Below are 19,211 nucleotides of genomic sequence, written 5' to 3' on the forward strand. Positions count from 1 at the left end.
CTCTGCTGCTTTTTAGAAAATCACCCTCAAAAAAAAAAAAAAAAAAACCCCAAAAAACAAAAAAAACCCACCTCCTGTATCCAAGGAAATATCGTGCATCTGCCCAAAATGAACTATTGAGGAGTTTTCACGTGTTATTTAGCTCTCTGACATTGGCTTCTCACGTTCTGAATTAAACACCGAAAGGCTCACATGAGAGCACTCACACAGCCAGCACACCGGGCCCCACGTCACCACAAGCCTCAGCTCTTCCAAAAGCCCTTTCCTCTGCTGTTCCACGTTCACAGTGATGGAAAGCAAACTCACAGCACTCCCACACTGCCCTGCCTGCACGGGATGTGCCCACACGGTGCTGCAGGCAGCACCAGGCTGCCCAGTCCTGCCATTCCGTCCCAGCAGAGGAGGAACAGCACAGGGAGCACCGTATTGCCTCTGTCCTTCGTGCCAGAAGCACACAGCCTTGGCACGGCCTGGGAGGAGCTCCGATGAGCAAGAAGCTGCCATTGGCACGTGACAGCTTTTGGGAGTGCAAAACTGCAAAACCACTTGTTAGAGGCTGGCAGTGGGGGAAAACCCAGAGCTGGGGCGAGAACAGATAGCAGGCTTAAAGAGTAACCAAGGTCATGTGGAAACCTCCTGGTTCATTGAGTTCAACTCCGCTGCTGCTATGTGGCACAGCCCTGGTGGGGCATGGGGCAATCCTCCCCAGCCTGCCTCCGGCTCCTGCGTGCTTGGGATCCCCCAGATGCCCAGACATTGCCTTGCACAGAGCAGTACCCAGCTCGGCCAGACCCAAAATGCAACGGGGATCAGTGCTGAGCAGCCTGGTTAGCCAAAACCTCCCACTTTTACCTGTAATCACAGCCCCTGTTCAGCAAGACAGCACCAGAAAAACACGCTACCCCGTAATTATACCCATCTCAGCACATTTTGACAGATGAGTGAATCAAAGTTTATTGCATAATAAAAGTGTCATTAAGCAAGAACTTTCCTCTCGCTAGGTTTTCGTTCCCCCGGTTAACTTTAATAACACAGTACTCCCCTTTATTGTCTCTCCCTACAGACACACTCCTGCCCTCTCCTACTTGGAAGCGCTCTGTGCAGCTCTGCTCTTTCCCCATGAGGCTGCTGGCCCTGCTGCCAGCTCCCCAGCACGGGGCGGGTGCCGGAACACCACCAGCCATCAGCACGCAGCAAACCCCTACCCTATCCAGGTCCCCAGGCCCAGCTTACAGGAGCAGAAACGTGCTCACACACTTCATCTTCCACTGCTTTTAGGAATCCTTCAGTGCACATCCAGCATCAAACAGCGAGAGGCACTTTTCTTGCAACCAGATGCAATCTCCAAAACAAAGGTCCCTGCGGCAGCGCTCCCCTCCCGGCACCTGCTCACCCCACGCCTGGCACCGGGCCACGCTGCCTGATTAACGTCTATCCATTAAGTCTGCATCTATGGAGAGCAGCGTGCAGCAACACACAGGATTGGCACTGGGCTGCAAAGAGGGCTGGAATGGTTTAAGGCAAGTGAGCCAAGCGCTTTGGGACATTCAGAGGCAAAGGAATCCAACTGCGCAGCTCCACCAGCACCTGGGAGCTCTGGAACGTGCCACCAGCATCCCTGGAGCAGGTGCACTTCCCAAACAGCACTCATTTCCATTTCAATTTTGCGCTTACAGCCCTCCTGGACAAGGAGGAGCAGCAGTGAGGCAGGCAGGACGCACAGCTGGCAACTCGGCAGCAGAGCAACAGGACGGGATTTGGGCCAAGAGAATGGCGAGCACCGTTACTGCAAGGAGAAGTGCAGGCAGGGAGGTGTCATGCACAGCACTTCTAGAGATGGCCTCAGCAAAGGTTTGAATCAGCTCAGGAATGCTGAGTGCCTGCGCCAGGGCTCATCACCACAAGGATGGAGCTTTGGAGAGGTGCGGAACTGAGCCTGGCACCATGCACACCTGGAACATCCAGTGAGGCGTCCTCCTTGCGCCCATGCCGCCATCCCAGGGATCCAAACAGCTCCTAGGGCCCACACGGCACCACCTGACACCCCTCTCGCTTCCCCCCAACCCGTCAGCACCATGCAAGGAAGAAAGAAAATGGCTTCTTACCCTTCTTTGCCGTTTCCATCTCCTCTTCAGTCCAGCGAGAGCTTTCATTCATCTCCAGAGAGGCTGGAAGAGGAAGGAGAGCAGTCAGCAGGATGGGCTGAGCGAGCCCATGGGCACCGCATCCCAAATCCACCCCACACAACCCGTTCCAAACCAAACCACACAGACATCTCAAACTGATGCGGTGGGCACTGCATCCCAAACCCACCCGCAGACGCCGTGCCCCCAGCCCTCCCGCAGGAGGGGCACCGCAGCCCATGAGCAGCACCCTCCCGGGATGCAGCACAGTGACGCACAGCTCCGCTTTGGCTTCTTTGGGGCTGGAAGCACGGCCAGATGGCTCGAGGGAGGCACCATATTTCCTGCTGAACGGGTGCCACGCTCTCTGGCCCGCCAACAACAGGTACCTAAGCTGGAGCCGACACCGGCTGCGTGCTTTGGAGGTGGCAGACGTGGGGTGGGACCATCACCCTCAGCAGAGACGGAGAAACAGCGTCACCTTGGCGACTCGGGCACACCAACTGCATCTGCCAAGGGAGCCCTGCTGACAGTGGCTGCTAGGGACAGCAACCCTGTCACTGCGCTTTGGGACATCCCAGAGCCTCATCTGGGGGGGACCGACCCAGGGATGTGCAGTAGCAGAGGGCACCAGGGAGAGCAGGGGATGGCTGTCACCACCCCACACCCGGTGTGGGGACCCCGGGGTCCTGTGTGCAGCACTGCACACCCGTCCCACTGGCAGCCTGGCACGAGAGCAAACCCTACAATAACAAGCCAGGCTGTGAGTCAGAGGCAAAAAAAACAACGCGGTAAGGAAACAGATTTCCGGTTTGGGCTGCCAATGGGTTATTACTTTAAACAACAGGCGAAGCATTATTTCAACAGTGATGAGAGATGTTTTGACAGTGTCCTTTTAGAATGGAAAACAGGCCGGTAGGTTAGGCTGGAGGATATGGACAAGGAAGGGAGCACCTTCCAGGGCCTGAACCTGGCAGGAGGATGCATCAGTGCCTGAGATGGAGGGATTCCCTCCCCAGGCTGTGGGGCACAGCTGCAGGTGCCACCCGAGCAGGGCACTTCCTCCAGCTCCATAGCTCAGGGAAATGGAGACCTCCCAGCTATGCCCTCCCTGGGACCAGGCGGGGCTGTATCTCTCACTTCCTTGAAGCTGAGTGTCCCCAGTGCTCTCTCATTTACCTGAAGCCGTGTGTCACAAGGCTCAGCTCTGAGATGACTGTGACTGCACGGCAAGGAGCCGTCAGAGCGATGGCCCGCTTGCTTTGATTAACGATATTTACTGAGGTTGTGCAGTTATGTAACAGATGCCTACTGGGAGCTCCGGCATGCTGCAGTTAAACCACAGTATGGTTTTGTGTTGTTTTTTAATGTTCAGTCAGTATTTAGAATGCAATAACTTCCTTCGCCAACCTAAATTAAAGCACGATTGGAGACAAAAAGGGTAACCAATTGCTCAGATCTGCCATTGAAATCCATCCATTTCCTTTTCTCAATCAAACATGGTCTGAAGCCTTTCCTCCCCACTCACTCAGCTCTGGGATACCAGGATGAAAAATCCCATCTGAGTTACTGGCGTTATCTGCTGCTTCTCTGCAGCACTGCTGAACAAGTTTGAGACGGAGCACAGGGCTCCACTGTGCACAGCACTATTTATATCAGCGGTACGAGAGCAGCGCCCGCCATCAGGCTTCAGCCAGTTGTCAGCAGAGAACAGGGAGCGAAACACCTCCGGGTGATTTATAGCACATGGAACAGAGCGAGCAAGGAACCGCGGGGAAAGGAAACCGAGAGGAGTCACCCTGCTTTATTTTCACTTGCCTTAGGTGGTGCGGTCATAATTTTGTACTTGACGGAGTACAAAACATTGGAAAATCAGCCAAATTCCTTCATTTATTTGCTGCTCTAAGTCAGTTTCCACGGGTAACCACTATCAGGGCTGCAAATGCCACAGGCAGATGCACACGAATGGGGCTACGGACGCTACAATTCCTGCCTACCCCGAGCGGCCGTCGGATGGGGCAGAAGAGCAGTGGGGACAAACACGGGGAGATGAGGGAACCGAGCAGGGAAATGCTGCTCTGAGCGCAAAGCCAGGGCGCTGGCTCCTGGCACACACCGCCGCTGGTCAGCACAGCACACCGCGTGCCCCCGCTTCCCCAGCTACGCACCCAGCTCAGCGCTCTGCTGCGGCGTGGCCGCCTCCTCGCTGTTGGCTTCGTTGGCCATGGAGCGGGTGATGCGGCCCTTGCGCCGGCCCTGGCTGTTGGCGGTTTTGCGGCCTTTGGAGGTGACGGCTTCCTTCTCATCGTTGTCTTCCCCGGACGTGTCGTCGTTCTTGTCCCTGCAAAACCAGGGAGAGAAGAAATCACCGTTGGGCTGCCATCGGTTTTAGGTCACATAACTGTCTCCCTGCACGTGCTTGGGGAGCTTTTGGAGGGGCGGGTCAGCATTCTTTGCACACGCAGACCCTCTTCCTGCCTAATTTGGGGTTGTTGGTGGGGGGGTCGTTCTGCAGCTGGCTGCAGCTCCACCACCGCGTGCACGCAGGGACCTGACAGAGACAGGTTTAATACCAGGCCATTCAAATTCATCACTGCCTCCTCCTCATTTATCTTCCTGAAAAGGACCTGCTGGTAAATGTCTCAGCAGCCTGGATATAATGAAGCCAGATGTTCCTTTAAAGCAAGCATTAAGCCCATTACAGAGCGCTAGCAGCCCGCGTGCCAGCCTCTCCCCGCCGCAGCTCCGGCGCTCCCTGTTAGTTATGACTGTGTCAGACAGCGGGGCGGGTGCAGCCATAAAACCGCTCCCATCCCTCACTCTGGAAGCTCTCACGTTGACATCAATAACACTAAAGGTGAAGCGCCGCGCTCGGCTGCGCTCAGCCAGCTCCAGCGGCGCGGGGAGGCTCTCACAACAGCAAAACAAGCCCGAGGAACAGGGCGGCTGTGCGGGTTGAGCAGGTTTAAAAATAAAAGTACATCAGAGAGATGTTTGGGAGCAGCAGGGATGAGAACGAACAGGAGGGCAGGCGCTCCCCTTCCTTCCCTCCCTGCAGAGGAGGAGGTGAGCACACGCAGTCCCATATGGCGTCAGGCAGCCCTGGACCGCATCCCGTCCTGCATCCTACTGCTGCATCCCACCCCGTGTCCCACCTCACGTCCCACCGCTGCATCCCATCCCACACTCCATCCCACATCCCAGCACTGCTGGGAAGGAGCTGGGAGCTCCCACACCCCGGGATCTGCAGGCAGCGGGAACCTTGGGAAGGCTTCACTTACTTTGTCAGTTCTTCTTTGTCATTTTCTGTTTCCTGTTTGTCTTCCTCCTTGTCTCCCTCCTTCTCCTTTTCTTTCTCTTTTTCATCTTTCTCTTCTTGGCTGCTCCGGGGCATTTGCTGCTGCTGCTGCAAAACAAGGCACATAAAACAAAACAAACTCTCAGTGCAGGGCCAGACACACGGCAGCACCTGGGCCAACCCAAACAACTGTGGCCAAACTACACCAGGGGGCAGTGGCCAGGAGGAAAACCTGCTGTGGGGTGTCCATCCGCAACAGGGCTGAAAGCATTTTGGGGGCATTAAGGGGCTGTGGGGTCAGCTGTGGCCATGCCATGCTCTGGCTCCCATGGCAGACAGTGCAGCAGCCCTTCTGTGCCCTTTGGGGGGCAGAGCAAAGCACAGGGGCTGAGCACATGGTGACACCAGGGAGGGACGCTGTGGTTGTGGTGTTCCCAGATTTTGTTTCTACAGCTGCAGGAAGGAGGATGCTGGGGAGGCCCGGTTCCCCTGACCTCCCTTCCCCTTGGTGACCAGCAAACGAGAGGAATTTCAGAGAAAAAGAAAATTAGAGGCGGAAATGATTTATTCAGCTATCCTGCTCCTACTTTATGCAGCCAGCAACACCAGGATTAGGTTGGGATTGAGGCCTTAAAGGATCGAACCCAGCAGGTGGTCCAGCACCAGTGTCAGAACCAGTATGCCAGTCCCAAACTCCGCAGAGAAGCAGTGGGCACCTGGTGGGAGCCTGGCTGTGAGTTGGAGTCCGGCTGCAGAGGAGCAAGGGGCACGCACTGCCCTGAACTCCCTGACCCCCTGAGTCACACTGCAGGCAGCAGTGAACCCCACATGGGTTCAGCCCCAGGAGGAGCTGCCGGTGATGGCAGGGACCTGCCCAGAGCCAGGCTGCGTGGGAGCGTGAGGAGGAGGCTGTGTCCCAGCCATCGCCTCCCATGCTTCTGCCCTTCCCCATGTGCTGCAGCAGGGGAGCAGTGTCCAGGTTAGTTCTGTAGTGCTTCCAGCCCTTCTTCAAGAGTGTTTTGTTTTGGAGAGGAGGGCCAGCAGACTCCAGGCTTGTTCTGCGGAGGTCTTAAGCCAAGGTGGTGGGACACCAACCAGCGCTTCTCCCACTGCAGAGAGCATCTTAATCCAAGGATGCCCTCTAGTGCTTGCCCTGCTCCAGCTGGGGCATGGTGCTCAATGCCAGGACTGCGTGGGGACAGAAACACCAGAGGCCACCCAGCCCCAGTGCTGCATGCCCAAAACTCAGCCCCGAAGCCACTGGGACCGACACTGGGCACAGGGAGGTGACAGCTGGGAGCCAGCCCCTTGCCCCAAGGCGGCCGTCCTCAGGCTGCCCATGGTGCACAGCGCCTATTCTTAGCCCTGGCTGTGGCCCAGCTCAGGATGATTCAAGGGATGGGACGCCATCCCAAAGCGTGACGGGCCAGGAAATGCTTCCCCAATTACCAGCCCATGCTGCCTTCTGATTCACGCTGCCCCACTTTGAGGCGGGCCGGCAGGTGGGTTGGCCATGGGATGAGCTGCGGGCCAGCAACAAAACTGCTCGATGGAGCCTCCCTTCAAGCACAGTCCCATGGCCCCAGGCAGAGGCACCCAGGGGGCAAAGGGACACGCTCAAGGCCAAGGAAGAGGCCAGTGGCAGCGAGCAGGGCCATCCCTTCCATCCCTCCCTCCCAGGCCAAGCGTTCTTGTTGCCGCCCGCCCTTCCTCCCCAGCATCGCGCTGTTTGGTTTTGCTGCCAACACATCCTGTTTATTTAAAAAGGCCCCGGGACAAATCGCATGCTGTACGTGCAAGCGAGAGCCCAGTCCCACTCCGAACCCGCAGAGCCACGCGGCCTCCTTCACTGCTGCTCCATAATGCCAAACATCTGCTCACCTCCGACCCCACAGCAGTGGGAGGAGCAGAGCGGTGCCAGCCCCGCTGGGAGCCCCCACGCAGCCCCACCGATCCGCCCCACGCAACGACACAAGGACGGCTGCCCACATCATCTCGCCCTGCCTGCCTGGCACATCGCATCCAGGGGACACCCGCTTCCAGGTAGGTCCAAAGACACCGAAGCTGAAAATGGACCAACTCGCAGCACTGCTCACCGCCCCCCAAGTTGTAGCGCCCTGGGTCTGGCTGGGAACAAGCAGCAGCGAGGAAGAGGTGCGGCTCCTCCCATTCAGCTTCCTCCCTCGGTGGGAGGATGTGGGACGCCGCTCCGCACCTTCACCCTCCCCAGCCCCACAGCACTGTGACGGAGCCATACAGATCCAGCCAGGGCCGCCGTGCTGCCGTCAGCCCCATCGCGCCCCAGCCCCCAGCACTCACCTCCCCAGCACCCGGCTCACGCTCACGGCCGCTCCCCGCCAGCCCCACCACCGGCCGCGGGCCCCCGCTCAGCGCCCAGCCATCCGGGCTCGCTGTGCCTTACGTTCTCCGGCTCCGAAGGCTTCCTGACGATTTGCATAGTTAAGCCGTAAACTAACCACAACATTCCTCTTATGATTTTGCAATCTGCTGGAATAACGTGGTCGCTCTAAGTCGAGTCGATGAATCATCATCTATAAACCACAGCTCTCGTCACCAGGGCTCTCAGCGCTGGCTGCAGCCGGCGTGATTAATCCGTGAGGATGCCAAGCTTTAACCTACAGCGCAGGGCTATTTATTTTCCAAACTCCCAAACCTCCAGAGAACCACTGCTCCTGCCTTCCCCGTCCCCTCCATGGTGACACACACACACCGGGCTGCAGCAGGCGAGCGGAGCCACGCAGTCACCTCACTGCCCACAGCACAGCCCAGAACTCTCCACTGGGCCCAGCCCCGTGCCCAGGGTGCCACTCTCCTCTGACGCCGTGGGGGTCCTTGGGGACATCCACCCTGAGCCAGTCCCCAGCCCCATCCTGCTGGGATGGGGACAGGGATGGGAGAGCTTTCAGAGGAACTCTTGCCCCAGCACTGGATTTCCTGCTCATGGGATGCCACTTGGCAGCTGGATCACATCCCCTCCATCACCACCATCACCACACCCTGGGCTCCTACTGAAGGCCACAGGCTGCCCAGGGAGGTTGGGGGGGTTCGCCATCCCTTGGGGTGTCCCAGAACCAGGTAGATGTGGCACTAAGGGATGTGCTGAGCGGGCACGCTGGGGGTGGGCTGGAGATGGACTTGGGTATCTTTTCCAACCTCAATGATTCTATGAAAAACCACCTCCCATCTGCTGCTCCAGCTGAAAGGTACAAGCCCCCACCCTGCACTGCCCGGCACACCGAGAGCTGGACACACCAGTCCCTTACCCACAAGCATACCCCCGCATCACAGCCACGAGCTCTGCACTCAACATGTTCCCAACGGTGACCACGTCACTACAGACGCTTTGGGCAGAGCTGCCCCCAGTCCCCTCCCCTCTGCAGACCCCTGGCTGTGCCTCTGCCATGCTTGGGGCACCGCTGACTCCCTTCTCCCATGGGTGACTTCAGATTCGTGGCATTTACAACGTTCTCCAGGGGAGCTGGGGCCGAGGCCACCACACACAATCAGTGAGCTGCAAATTAAAACCAGCTCAAGATAAGGTGAAGGCCTGGGGCTGGCTTACCACGTGCCTCCTTCCACCCGCTTTCACACTGGATGCAGAGCACAGGCAGGAGGGGTTATGAATACACATATATGTATCACAAATACGTATATATGTATCATGTAAGCAGCTCCCAGAGCCCGAAGCCTCTGATGTACCGGTCTGGAACGCCTCAGCCCCTGCTGCCACCCACTGCCACAGAGCCAGGCTTCTCATGGTCACATTTAGCACCCTCTGCTCCTGGGAGAAACCACAAATCCAAACAAGCCGTTGCCAAAACAAGGAGGGCAAGAGGAATGTCTGCTGGCTGCACCACTTTGATCGCTCACGGCCCAGCGTTGGGTTGGATGTTGTTGGCTGGGGAAGTGAACAAGAAATGGGAGGACAGGCTCACATCTGATAAGGGAAATGTTAGGGAGCTCAGCAGGGAGCACAGGGCTGCCCCATGGCCGTGCTGCTTCTCCACTGGGTAACCACAGGACAGCACTGGGGCACAGTGACAATGGAGGAGTGCAGCTGGCAGGCCCTTGGCACCATGGTGATGGACTGATGCCTGGACACCATGACCTCAGAGGTCTTTTCCAAACATAAGGATTCCATGGTTCTACGGCTGGGAGCCTCTTGGCACAGCCAAGCCCAGTGGGCACTGATACGTGGGGCCTGGTGGACGCCCTCCTATGGCACAGTGATCTCACCCAAGCACGGAAGCAATTGTACAGGATCCTGCTCACGCAATCCCTCCTTAACATCACCAAGGGCTTTTCCATAAGTGGAAATGTTTCTTTTCTGGGTCACTGCTGAGTTTTTTGAGAAGTGATTTGACTGCTTGCAAAGGGAAAATGACCCGAGGGGATGAATGCACAGCATTTGGAAGTGGTGGAGAGGAGCCCCACTTGCTCCCAGGCGGGGAACACGTGTTTCCTCCTCTCTGTGGTCTGCATGCCATGCTCTGCCCCACTGCCAGGCTCCGTTTCCTGGCTGCGCAGTGACCCCCCCCACTTGGCTCCCTAAAAGAGGGGATGGGCTCACAGCTCTCAGTCAAAAACTGTCATTAAAACAGCTCATTCCAAATCTGTTCCTACCCAAGCCCCACCAGGAGGATGCCATCCCCAAGCAGAGCAGTGGCCCCGACCCCATCACTACTCACATGAGCATGGGACACTCGTCTCAGGGCTGCACCAACCTGCTCCTGCGGGAACACTGGTCTGAGCGTGGGGTGAGCAGGGGGGGTCACCTCACTGTTACATGACTTAAATTACCACCAAGATGTAATTAAGATCAGCAGCTGGCATTCCATGCTGGTGCCACCACAAAGGAGAGTGGCCACATCCCACCCGCTGGTGCCAATCCCAAATTCTCACTGCTGTCCTTGTGTGGCAGCTGTGGGGACCTGAGCAGCAATCTTCCCACAGCAACGCATCCTTTGGTTTTCCCAAATATGGCCAACAGAGTTCTCATGTAATCACCCCCAAAACTGCAGCTGGGATTTCAGGAATGTAAGTTTCCACTGTGTTCGCCCATTGAGCTGCCTGGAGGGTGGCAGGGCTAAAGGAAAGCTGTGATGGGGCTGCACCGGGCGTACAGTGCACCTCATGGGGCATCACCAGGAATGGGGCTCAGGAGCAAAGGGAACACGGACAGGAAGAGCCTCTACTGCCACTCCTGAGACAGCCCAGCAGCAGACTGACTGCAGTGCATGCGCTGGGGGGGGGAAAGGGGGGCAGGTTGAATATCAAGAAAAGTTAATTTTCAGAAAGAGCAGTAATACACTGGCATAGGCTGCCCAGGGAGCTGGTGGGATCAGTGTCCCCAGAACTGTTCAGGAACTGCAGGGATGTGGCACTGAAGGACGTGGTTGGTGGGCACAGTGGGGGCGGGCTGGAGTTTTACTTGGTGATCTTAGAGGTCTTTTGCAACTTCAGTGATTCTGTGACATCCCCAAGAGGACACAGCAGGGCTCCAGCCACCTCCAAACCTGCACATCCAGGACCAGAATGTGGTGCCCACAACAGGTTCAGTGTTTCAGGGGTCCTTCCTCAGCAGCCCCTGGGGACTCCTCCAGCTGTCATCGCCACCAGTGGTGCTGTCTGACTGCAAACCCGCATGGAAAACTGAGCCAGACCCATCCCCTCCAAAAACCCCAAATCGAGAAGATCTGGGGAGTTGTTTCAGGACAGATGTCATTCCTGCAGAGTTTTGAGAGCTCAGCATGGCCCAGTGCTTTGGCCATGCCTGGTGCCGATTTATTCCGGAAAGGGAACGGTGCTCCCCACAAGGGATAACTACACAAAGTCCCCTTTCCTCCAGCACTGTTTCAGCACAGCACTCATGCTGCTACAGCCGGGCTGAACAGCTTGCCCAACAGCCCCGCTCATGGCAGCAATTGGCAGCTTTAGGGCCGGTGTGCTGCTACAGAATCGGGGCTGTCAGCAGTGAGATGTGCTCAGAAACCCCCTGCAGAGCCCCCTAGGAAACACACCTGCACAGGCACAGCTTTAGTGACAGCATCACCAAAATGTGTGCTTTTTATCATACACCGAGCACGGGATGAGAGCATCATACCACAGTTCAAACCTTTTTTTTCCCCACTGCGAAATTACACACTTGGAAGTCATTCCTTTTAGCACCGATTCCTTCCTTTCAGGGTTAAATAAGGATTATTTTTGGAAGCATTTGCATCTCAGGAATCCGAACGTTGAGCACAATGATGCCTTGGATGTGTGCCCCTTCCATTCAGTGCCTGCAGGGCCGTGCCTCGCACCGGCAGCCCGTGTGTTTGGTGACAAACTGGAAGCAGAGCTGTGTGAAGTCCCCACTCTTGGCAGGAGGTTTTTAGCAGCAAGGAGCAGCTTTATGAGGAATAGCCTTTGCCAGGGGACCAGCAGCCAGGGAACGAAGAGATTCTTGTTTTTTTTTTAATGTTTTAATAAGTAGGCCACAATGATCATCTTGACACTAGAGGAACGTTATTTCTACTGGTAATTATCTCTCCTTTTCTCGCAAGCCCCCCGCAGCCTCCAGAAGCAAATAACACCTCCGACCTCTCCATGAGAAATGGCATAAAGCAACAGTGCAGGGCCACTGGAAACACAACTGTATCTGACCTCACTGCTCCTCTCATCTGATGAAATGCCCATCTCCCCTCCCCAGCAATAAATCAATTACATCTCACCTCTGGCATTTAACCACTTCAGCCCTCACAGAACCACGGAATCGCTAAGGTTGCAAAAGACCTCTAAGATCACACAGAGGTGGTGACGCACTGGAACAGGTTGCCCAAGGAGGCTGTGCATGCCCCATCCCCTGGAGGCATTCAAGGCCAGGCTGGACGTGGCTCTGGGCAGCCTGGTCTGGTGGCTGGCGACTCTGCACATAGCAGGGGGTTGAAATTAGATGGTCTTTGTGGTCCTTTTCAACCCAGGCCATTCTATGATTCTATGATCACCAAGTCAGCTCACCCCCACTGTGCCCAGTGACCACGTGCCTCAGTGCCACATCCCCACGGTTCATGCACACCTTTAGGGATGGTCACCTCACCGCCTTCCAGGGCAGACTGCACCAATACCTCTCCACTCTTTCAGAGAGGAAATTTTCCCTAATTTTCCACATGTCCTCAGCAGCAGGAGTGACCACGAAGCACACATGGCAATGGGAACACGGCACAACGTCTCCTGAAGGCACAGGAGGACGGTCAGAAACCCCAGTGCCCTTCCTGCTGACAGCCTGCCCCCAGCTGTCCCCCCACGCTCATGCTCCCAAGCTGTCCTGACTTCTCTGGCCCCAACAGCCCAACATTCTCATTCCCCGTGCTGGATCACACTTGTGACAAAGGGCAATCACCCCTGCAGCCAGGGACACCTTGGGATGGTTTCAAATACCAAAGCACGAACAGTACCTGCTGGTGTAGCAGCGGCCACGGGACACAGACCCTGCAGACCGCCTCTCCCCCTTCACACTTGTTCCCTGCTCAGCTTAACATTGAAAGCAGAAGGAGCTGTGCTAAACGTCTCCACTGCTAACAAGAAACAAATGTGGCCTCATGTTCTAGTTGCTGTGATCTAACAAAACAGACCCTGGTAAACACTATAAAAATGTACTGGAGGGAACCACCCTGGGTTTGCTGGGAGAGGGACTGGATAATCTAATAGGGTTTTATCCATCACTAATGTCTCTGAAAAAAAAGAAGGGAAAATTGGGCCCCGTCCATGACATTCGTCATGTGCTAACTATTCTGATGTCTTAATGCTGCAGAAATCAAACTGGAGCAAGGCTACCTATCTGTCTCCCAATCAGGATCTAGATCCAAGTGCTGCTTTTTATGGCCATGCAGCACGAGGAGCTGTTTATGTCATGGTTTTTCCATTCCTATTCCCACGTTATCCAGGGAGATGCCCCGTGCCACCCCCTCAGTAGGTGGACAGTGTCTCACTTCACCCAGCTGGGGTAGCACAGCTGTGCTGAGTTTCACACCTAGGCCGTGGGACCCACAGGTTCATCCAGTCAGCCCCACGCAACTCCTGACGCATGGTCACCATTTGCTCCAACCCCTTTTTCCAGCATCTTGGGTTTGCTTTTTCAAGCCACTGTGACCTTGGCACGAGGACAGACAAACATCAACTGCCAGAGCACAAACAACTGCCAGAAAACAGCACGTTCTGAAAGGCTACGCAGAGCAAACAATCACAGCCCACTGCAGCTCACAACCGTGATCTCCATTTGCAGGTGGAAGGAGAGCTGGGGATGCTCAGCCCCAGGCTGGCACTAAGAACACGTGTCACCACACCTCCTGAGGGACAAGGTTTCCGTGCACTCCTCTGCCCTTACCTGGCTTTTCCCACGCCGCCGGTAATTCCTCCTCACGAGATTCTTGTAGTTCTCATTCTTCTTGGTCAGGTAGTAGTACAGGACGCAGTCTGCCACCGTCTGCAACGACACGGGCAGGTCAGGGAGCGGAAGGCTTTCAGCAGCAGCATTCAGCCCCTGCCATCGCCAGATCCAGTGCATCTGAAGGGCCGCGGCCAGAGCAGCTTCCCTGCGTCACAGCAGCGCTCTGCCCGCCGGCCGAGGGGGATGAGGGACATCGCCCCGCGCTTCCAAGGGACAAAACGGGGCCTTTCCCACAGCAGTGCCGAGGCGGAGACGGGGATGCAGAACAACGGGAGCCTTGTGCTTGGAGCAGAGCGCGGGGCCAGCCCGGGGCAGGGGGCAGGGCTGACCCCAGATGACTGTGGCAACTAAAAGCAGAACAAGGAGAGCTGCCTGTCACCCTCTGTTGCGGCGGTGCTGCGCACAACCTGCCACGCGGCTGTCAGCAGCCGTTACTTCCAGCTGCTGAGCTGAGCCCCGCTGCCTGAGTGCCTCCGAGCCCCATCAAGCTGCAGCTCCCGTGGCTCTGAGTGCTGGGCTGGGCGCACTGGGGAACCGCTATGGCTGGGATGCAACTCTGCTCCTGCCCACGAATCCCTCCCCTCACAGCGTGGGTACCTGAACTGCATCCCCACGGAGGGGCTCAGCGGCTGTGAGAACAGGACCAACCTGCAGACCCCCACATCCCTCTGTGCCCGGGCACAGGGCTGCGCTCTCCCCACCCTTATGCAGAGCAGAACCATTTGCAGCAACAGATTGTAACTTTTAAAGTGTTAATTGGATGCCTTTCTAATCTAGCCCTGATTATACACACACACACGAACACAAAAACTTACAGTCATCTGTTCCAAGGGCTAAGATCACTTTTTTTTTTTTTTAAATGCAATTTAAAAATCTATTAATTCATTGCATTGAGCCATACTTTGCATCTCTCTCCAACTGGATAATAGATGTGTTCTGTATCATAATTACAGCCTGATTTACAAACGAGTACAAATAAAATTAGAAGACATTTTACAGCTTGGAACACAGGCTGGATTGTGAGCATCATCCAAGTCCCAACACTTTCAGCGTTAACAAGTGAGAAAGGCTGAAACGAGCCTGGTGCCTCACAGCATGCCCAGCACCACGAGGCTGCTGCCGCAGTGCTGCTTTGGACAGTTGAGCTCTTACAAACCATCTCCCCAGGCAGAGACGTGCACAGCCAGAGTGATTTAAGCTGGAAGGGACCTCTGAGCCCAATGCCCTGAAAGCAAAGGGCTTCCCTGCCTGAACAGACACTGTGTGGATGAAATGTGGCACGAGATGGGCAAAGGAGGTGACTACAAGGACTAGAGAAGCTACGGCTGTTTCTACCACCTGGTCCACCTCCACCCTTCCAGGTTGGGTCCACCCAGGACTTACCCATATGGCCTGTCCCACAGAAGGCACGTGGCCTTGCTCAGAACAGGACCAGAATGTAAAATCAAGGAGAGAAAGCAGAAAGCTTACCTTCCTGTCCAGAAAGGAGGCAATCAGGCCAAAGTTCTTAGGGTGCTGCATGAACCTGCGGGAGCAGAAGGACAGGGTGAGTGCAAGCACCAACTCTGACTCAGCTGCTGGCTGGGTGGGAGGCCAGCTCCCGAAGGACCTGTTGATTTGGGAACATACTTGGTGCTGCTCAGCATCCCAGGAAGATGGAAAATTGATATTTAGCCTAACAGTGGAGCTGGGGCTCTGATGGGCTCATGTTCACCACAGGATGGCAGAGAGCAGGGGGATCATAAGTGCCCAAAAACTGTCTCTGCTCGACCCCACGGCCACCAAAACATGCCCTGAAGACAGGATGGGCCCTGAGCGGGAGGAGTGGAATGGAATGTGGGCAGGACACAGTGAGCAGCTCAACCAGAGTCACTGCTGGGGCACCAAGCTGGACTGATTCCAGCATGGAATGGGGGTCGTGGGTGATGGTGTGAGGTTGTGGGCACGAGGGGAAGTGGAGGACAGCAACGAGAGCACGATGCTCGCGCACTTAACAGAGGGCAGTCTGTACCCCAAAAAATGCTGCAGCCTTTCTTCCTTCAAGTGTTCTAAAGGGCAAAACTTATCCAAATATAACACAGACACCCAAGGGAGATCTCCCAAGACATGTGAGTGAATAAATAAGAGGATAACAAAGGAGACATCAGTAATGCTAAGCACAAAGATTGTAATAATGTTTTTTTGTTTTTTTGTTTTTTCAAGCAGCTGGGCTGTGGAATCACATCAGAGATCTTATGTGCTGTGCTGTACAGGGCAAGAACCAGGGGGCTGATCAAAGCAGGGGGTTTTCAAGACCATGTTATCAATTGCTCTGAGCTACCTGAGAGCTGCGATCCTTTGGCCTTGTTTATAGCTCCTGAGTGCCCATCTCCCTCAATTAGTTCTGTGAGAAATTCTTCTCTATTTATGCCTTGAGCTCCCATCACCCACAGTAATGACAGAGAAACCACCGTGCACAGCAGGATGCACGAGCTGGGTGTGGGTTCTCCCAGCTCCATTAGCCAGGCATGGCCCCTGCATTAAAGACCAAGTAATTAGCCTTTGCGTCATTTGTGTGCAAGCCTGGGCTGTTTGGAGTGGTGCACTTTAAGGTTAATTAGCAGTGAGGGCTCTCCTCTACAATAGGCTTGGAATTGGTTTGCTTATTTGCTCTTTTTTGGTCCATCTCGGCAATTCTTTACTTCAGCTGCAAGCAGGAGCTGCTGCGAGCAGGAGAGGGAAGGGAGGTCCTGGCACTGAGTGTGAGCACCTCCCTTGTTCACACAGAGGGATCCCTGGGCTCCTCTGGGAACTACACACCATCTCTGAGACCTTGTGATTCTGCAACCATCACGCAGCAGCTCAGCTCAGCAGGCTGTGCTGCACAGGTCACATCTCACCGCTCCCAGGGGCTCTGCTGCGAGATGTGGGCTGCACTCACTTTTCCCGGAAGGTCTCCTTCTCCTGCTCGCTCCACATGTTCATCACCTGCCGGTCCTTGTAGACCTTCATGGGGTCGTCCATGAGGCCGTTCATGTTGATGAATTTAATGCGCTGCTGGTCAGCATCGTAGAGCATGGGTGGGATGACGGCGAGCTGGCGCATCTGCTTCTCCAGGTTCTGCAGGGAAAGCAGAGAGAACAGTTGGTCAGCAGCACGGGCCCGAGGGAACCCATGGGGACAGATGTTCGAGAGGAAAGGACAGGTGGAGGAACAGGAGAACTGAAAAGCAAGCACTAGGCAGCTTTATTGCTAGGGTAATTGTAAATGAAATGCTGAAAGAGGCTATCGCCATCCGCTAGCAAGCAATTAATCTTACATTCTGAAATAAAAGGCTTTAAGGTACCGCGTGGAAATGCCTGACTTAAGGAAAATAGCTCCTGCCCACAGTGGGAGAGGAATCAAAGCAACAGAGGCACGGGGAGCAGCAGCCCTCCTACCCAGGGCCATGTGGAGGCCCGGTCCCCTCTAACTGCCAGCATCATGCTGAAAGCTTTCTGGAAGGGGGCAAGGATACTGCCCATGTGGCACCTGGCTGCTCTGAACACCCTCGGGGGTGTTATCCCATCATGGGAGGACAGAGGCACAGCTCAGGGCCAAAACACTGACTCTGATGAACGCAGAAAGCCCTGGCTGAAAGCTGATGTTCTCGGCCATGGCTGGGAGACGGAGGCTCTCCCCTCCCAAGTGAAACCATTCACTGCAGCTCGCCTCCGTGCCAAGAGAGTGGAACCCTTGTGAAACCAGATCCAACTGAAGCCAAGGTCATGGGGATGTTTCAAGATGAATGGAGCACTCCCAGAAGACGTGGGCCAACTGGCTCATGTACAAACTATTCATTCCATAGGATTCCCCAGTGTCAGGCTGCACGGCCCATTCAAAACAAAGTGAAACAGAAAAACCTCTCCACACGCCAGCCAGGGCACCAGCCCTCTTCTCTTCCCGTTCTCTTGGCTTCCTTAGAGCGGAACTAGGAGTGAAGGGGGGGAGGAAGGAGAACCTGGTCTCACCTCTTGCTCTGAGAGCCCATCGATGATCTCCGACACCTCGTGCTCACTGCGTGCAGCCGACATGGAGAGCCCTCCACTGCCCCTCTGTCCTACCCTGCTGGGAAAGGGCAATGGCACACTCAGGAACTGATGCTCCACACTTCATGACACAAAGCACAGCTCTCACTGTCCCTTGCTCGTTACCTGTGCCGGCAGCCACCTCTGCATCACTACAACACAAGGCCATTTCACACCCAACCATACTCTCCCACACTTTCTCATGCTCACTTCATCACACAACGGTGATAGCATGAACGCATCTGTGCTAACAGTGAGCAATCAGTGCCATGCCATCACATCTGGTATGCAAATGCTGCAGGAACATTTAAATAAAAATCACCCATTGGCATCTATCCCCCCTCCAGCATCACCACACATCACAGCCACACAAATTCAAGCTTTCCTTACTGAGCAGGTGCAAGTTTAAAACATTTGTCAGTTCCATTTCTCCCCTTCTCTTCATGATAAAATAAAGCCTCCAAAGAGGAACATTTTACACATCCAGCTGCTTGCAGGGCACTAGTCAGGGATGGTGGACACAAGACAAGACAGACACTGCTGTGGAATCTGCTCCCTTCTCTATAGCCCCCCTATAGGAAAGAAGGGGACAGACTCTTCAGCAGAGTTGGTTGTGACAGGACAAGGGGAAATGGCTTCAAATTAAAGAGGGGAGATTTAGATTGAGAATAGGGAAGAAGTTTTCATGCTGAGGGCGGTGAGGCACTGCACGGGGTGCCCAAAGAGGTGGTGATGGAGCTGTGGGTGCCCCTGTGCACTGCAGGCAGTGAGACCAGATGCTCTTTGGGGGTCCCTTCCAACTCAAACGGCTCTATGACTCTGCACACAACAGGTGTCTCTGGGCTCAGATGGAAAGGATGGTGAGTTTTCAGCAAGAAGGGTGGGAACTGCCATCCAAAATCCAGGAAGAAAGCTCTCTAACCCCACTGTGGTGTTAGAAAGCAGCATTCCTTCATTCCTCACAATACATACCAGGTGACTTGACAATCAAGCGTGTGCTCTCAGAGTTTAAATTCTACATTTAAGCAGTTAAGACATACATATGCAATACACTAGCATATTCATTTTTTCCCCATTTCCATGTTAATGAGATTCCCAAGATCTCATTAACATATTCCAATATCCTTCTGGGCATGTGTAGTAGAAGCCTATGGCAGTCTTAGACTACTTAACTTTCTCCTCATTTTTCCACCATCAGCTTCATCACAGTGACTTTTGTCCAACCTTCAGCTGTTTTTCCCCAGTTTGGCAAATTTCCATCACTTGTTATGCCATAAAGAATAACTTTCTTTCTG

At 55.0% G+C, this 19,211-nt stretch overlaps 1 protein-coding gene across 10 annotated transcripts in view; it reads right to left on the reverse strand.

Moving 5' to 3' along the window:
* Window positions 1-19,211, reverse strand: part of NCOR2 (nuclear receptor corepressor 2) — a 163,179-nt gene that overhangs the window by 42,314 nt on the left and 101,654 nt on the right. For 6 of the 10 annotated variants that reach the window (XM_042828582.1, XM_042828583.1, XM_042828579.1 and 3 more), the window contains exons 11-17: window positions 17,860-17,956; window positions 16,791-16,969; window positions 15,341-15,395; window positions 13,808-13,906; window positions 5,405-5,529; window positions 4,292-4,464; window positions 2,106-2,168 (exon numbers count right to left, since the gene is read on the reverse strand). In XM_042828582.1, the coding sequence (XP_042684516.1) occupies window positions 2,106-2,168; window positions 4,292-4,464; window positions 5,405-5,529; window positions 13,808-13,906; window positions 15,341-15,395; window positions 16,791-16,969; window positions 17,860-17,956 (791 nt within the window). The remainder of the gene's footprint in view (window positions 1-2,105; window positions 2,169-4,291; window positions 4,465-5,404; window positions 5,530-13,807; window positions 13,907-15,340; window positions 15,396-16,790; window positions 16,970-17,859; window positions 17,957-19,211) is intronic. The other 4 variants (XM_042828584.1, XM_042828580.1, XM_042828576.1 and 1 more) reach the window with 2 other exon arrangements.

The sequence above is a fragment of the Centrocercus urophasianus genome, unplaced genomic scaffold (genome assembly GCF_019232065.1).
Source record: "Centrocercus urophasianus isolate 14NV4802_14NV808 unplaced genomic scaffold, USGS_Curo_1.0 seq_30, whole genome shotgun sequence".
Classification (NCBI taxonomy): Eukaryota; Metazoa; Chordata; class Aves; order Galliformes; family Phasianidae; genus Centrocercus; species Centrocercus urophasianus.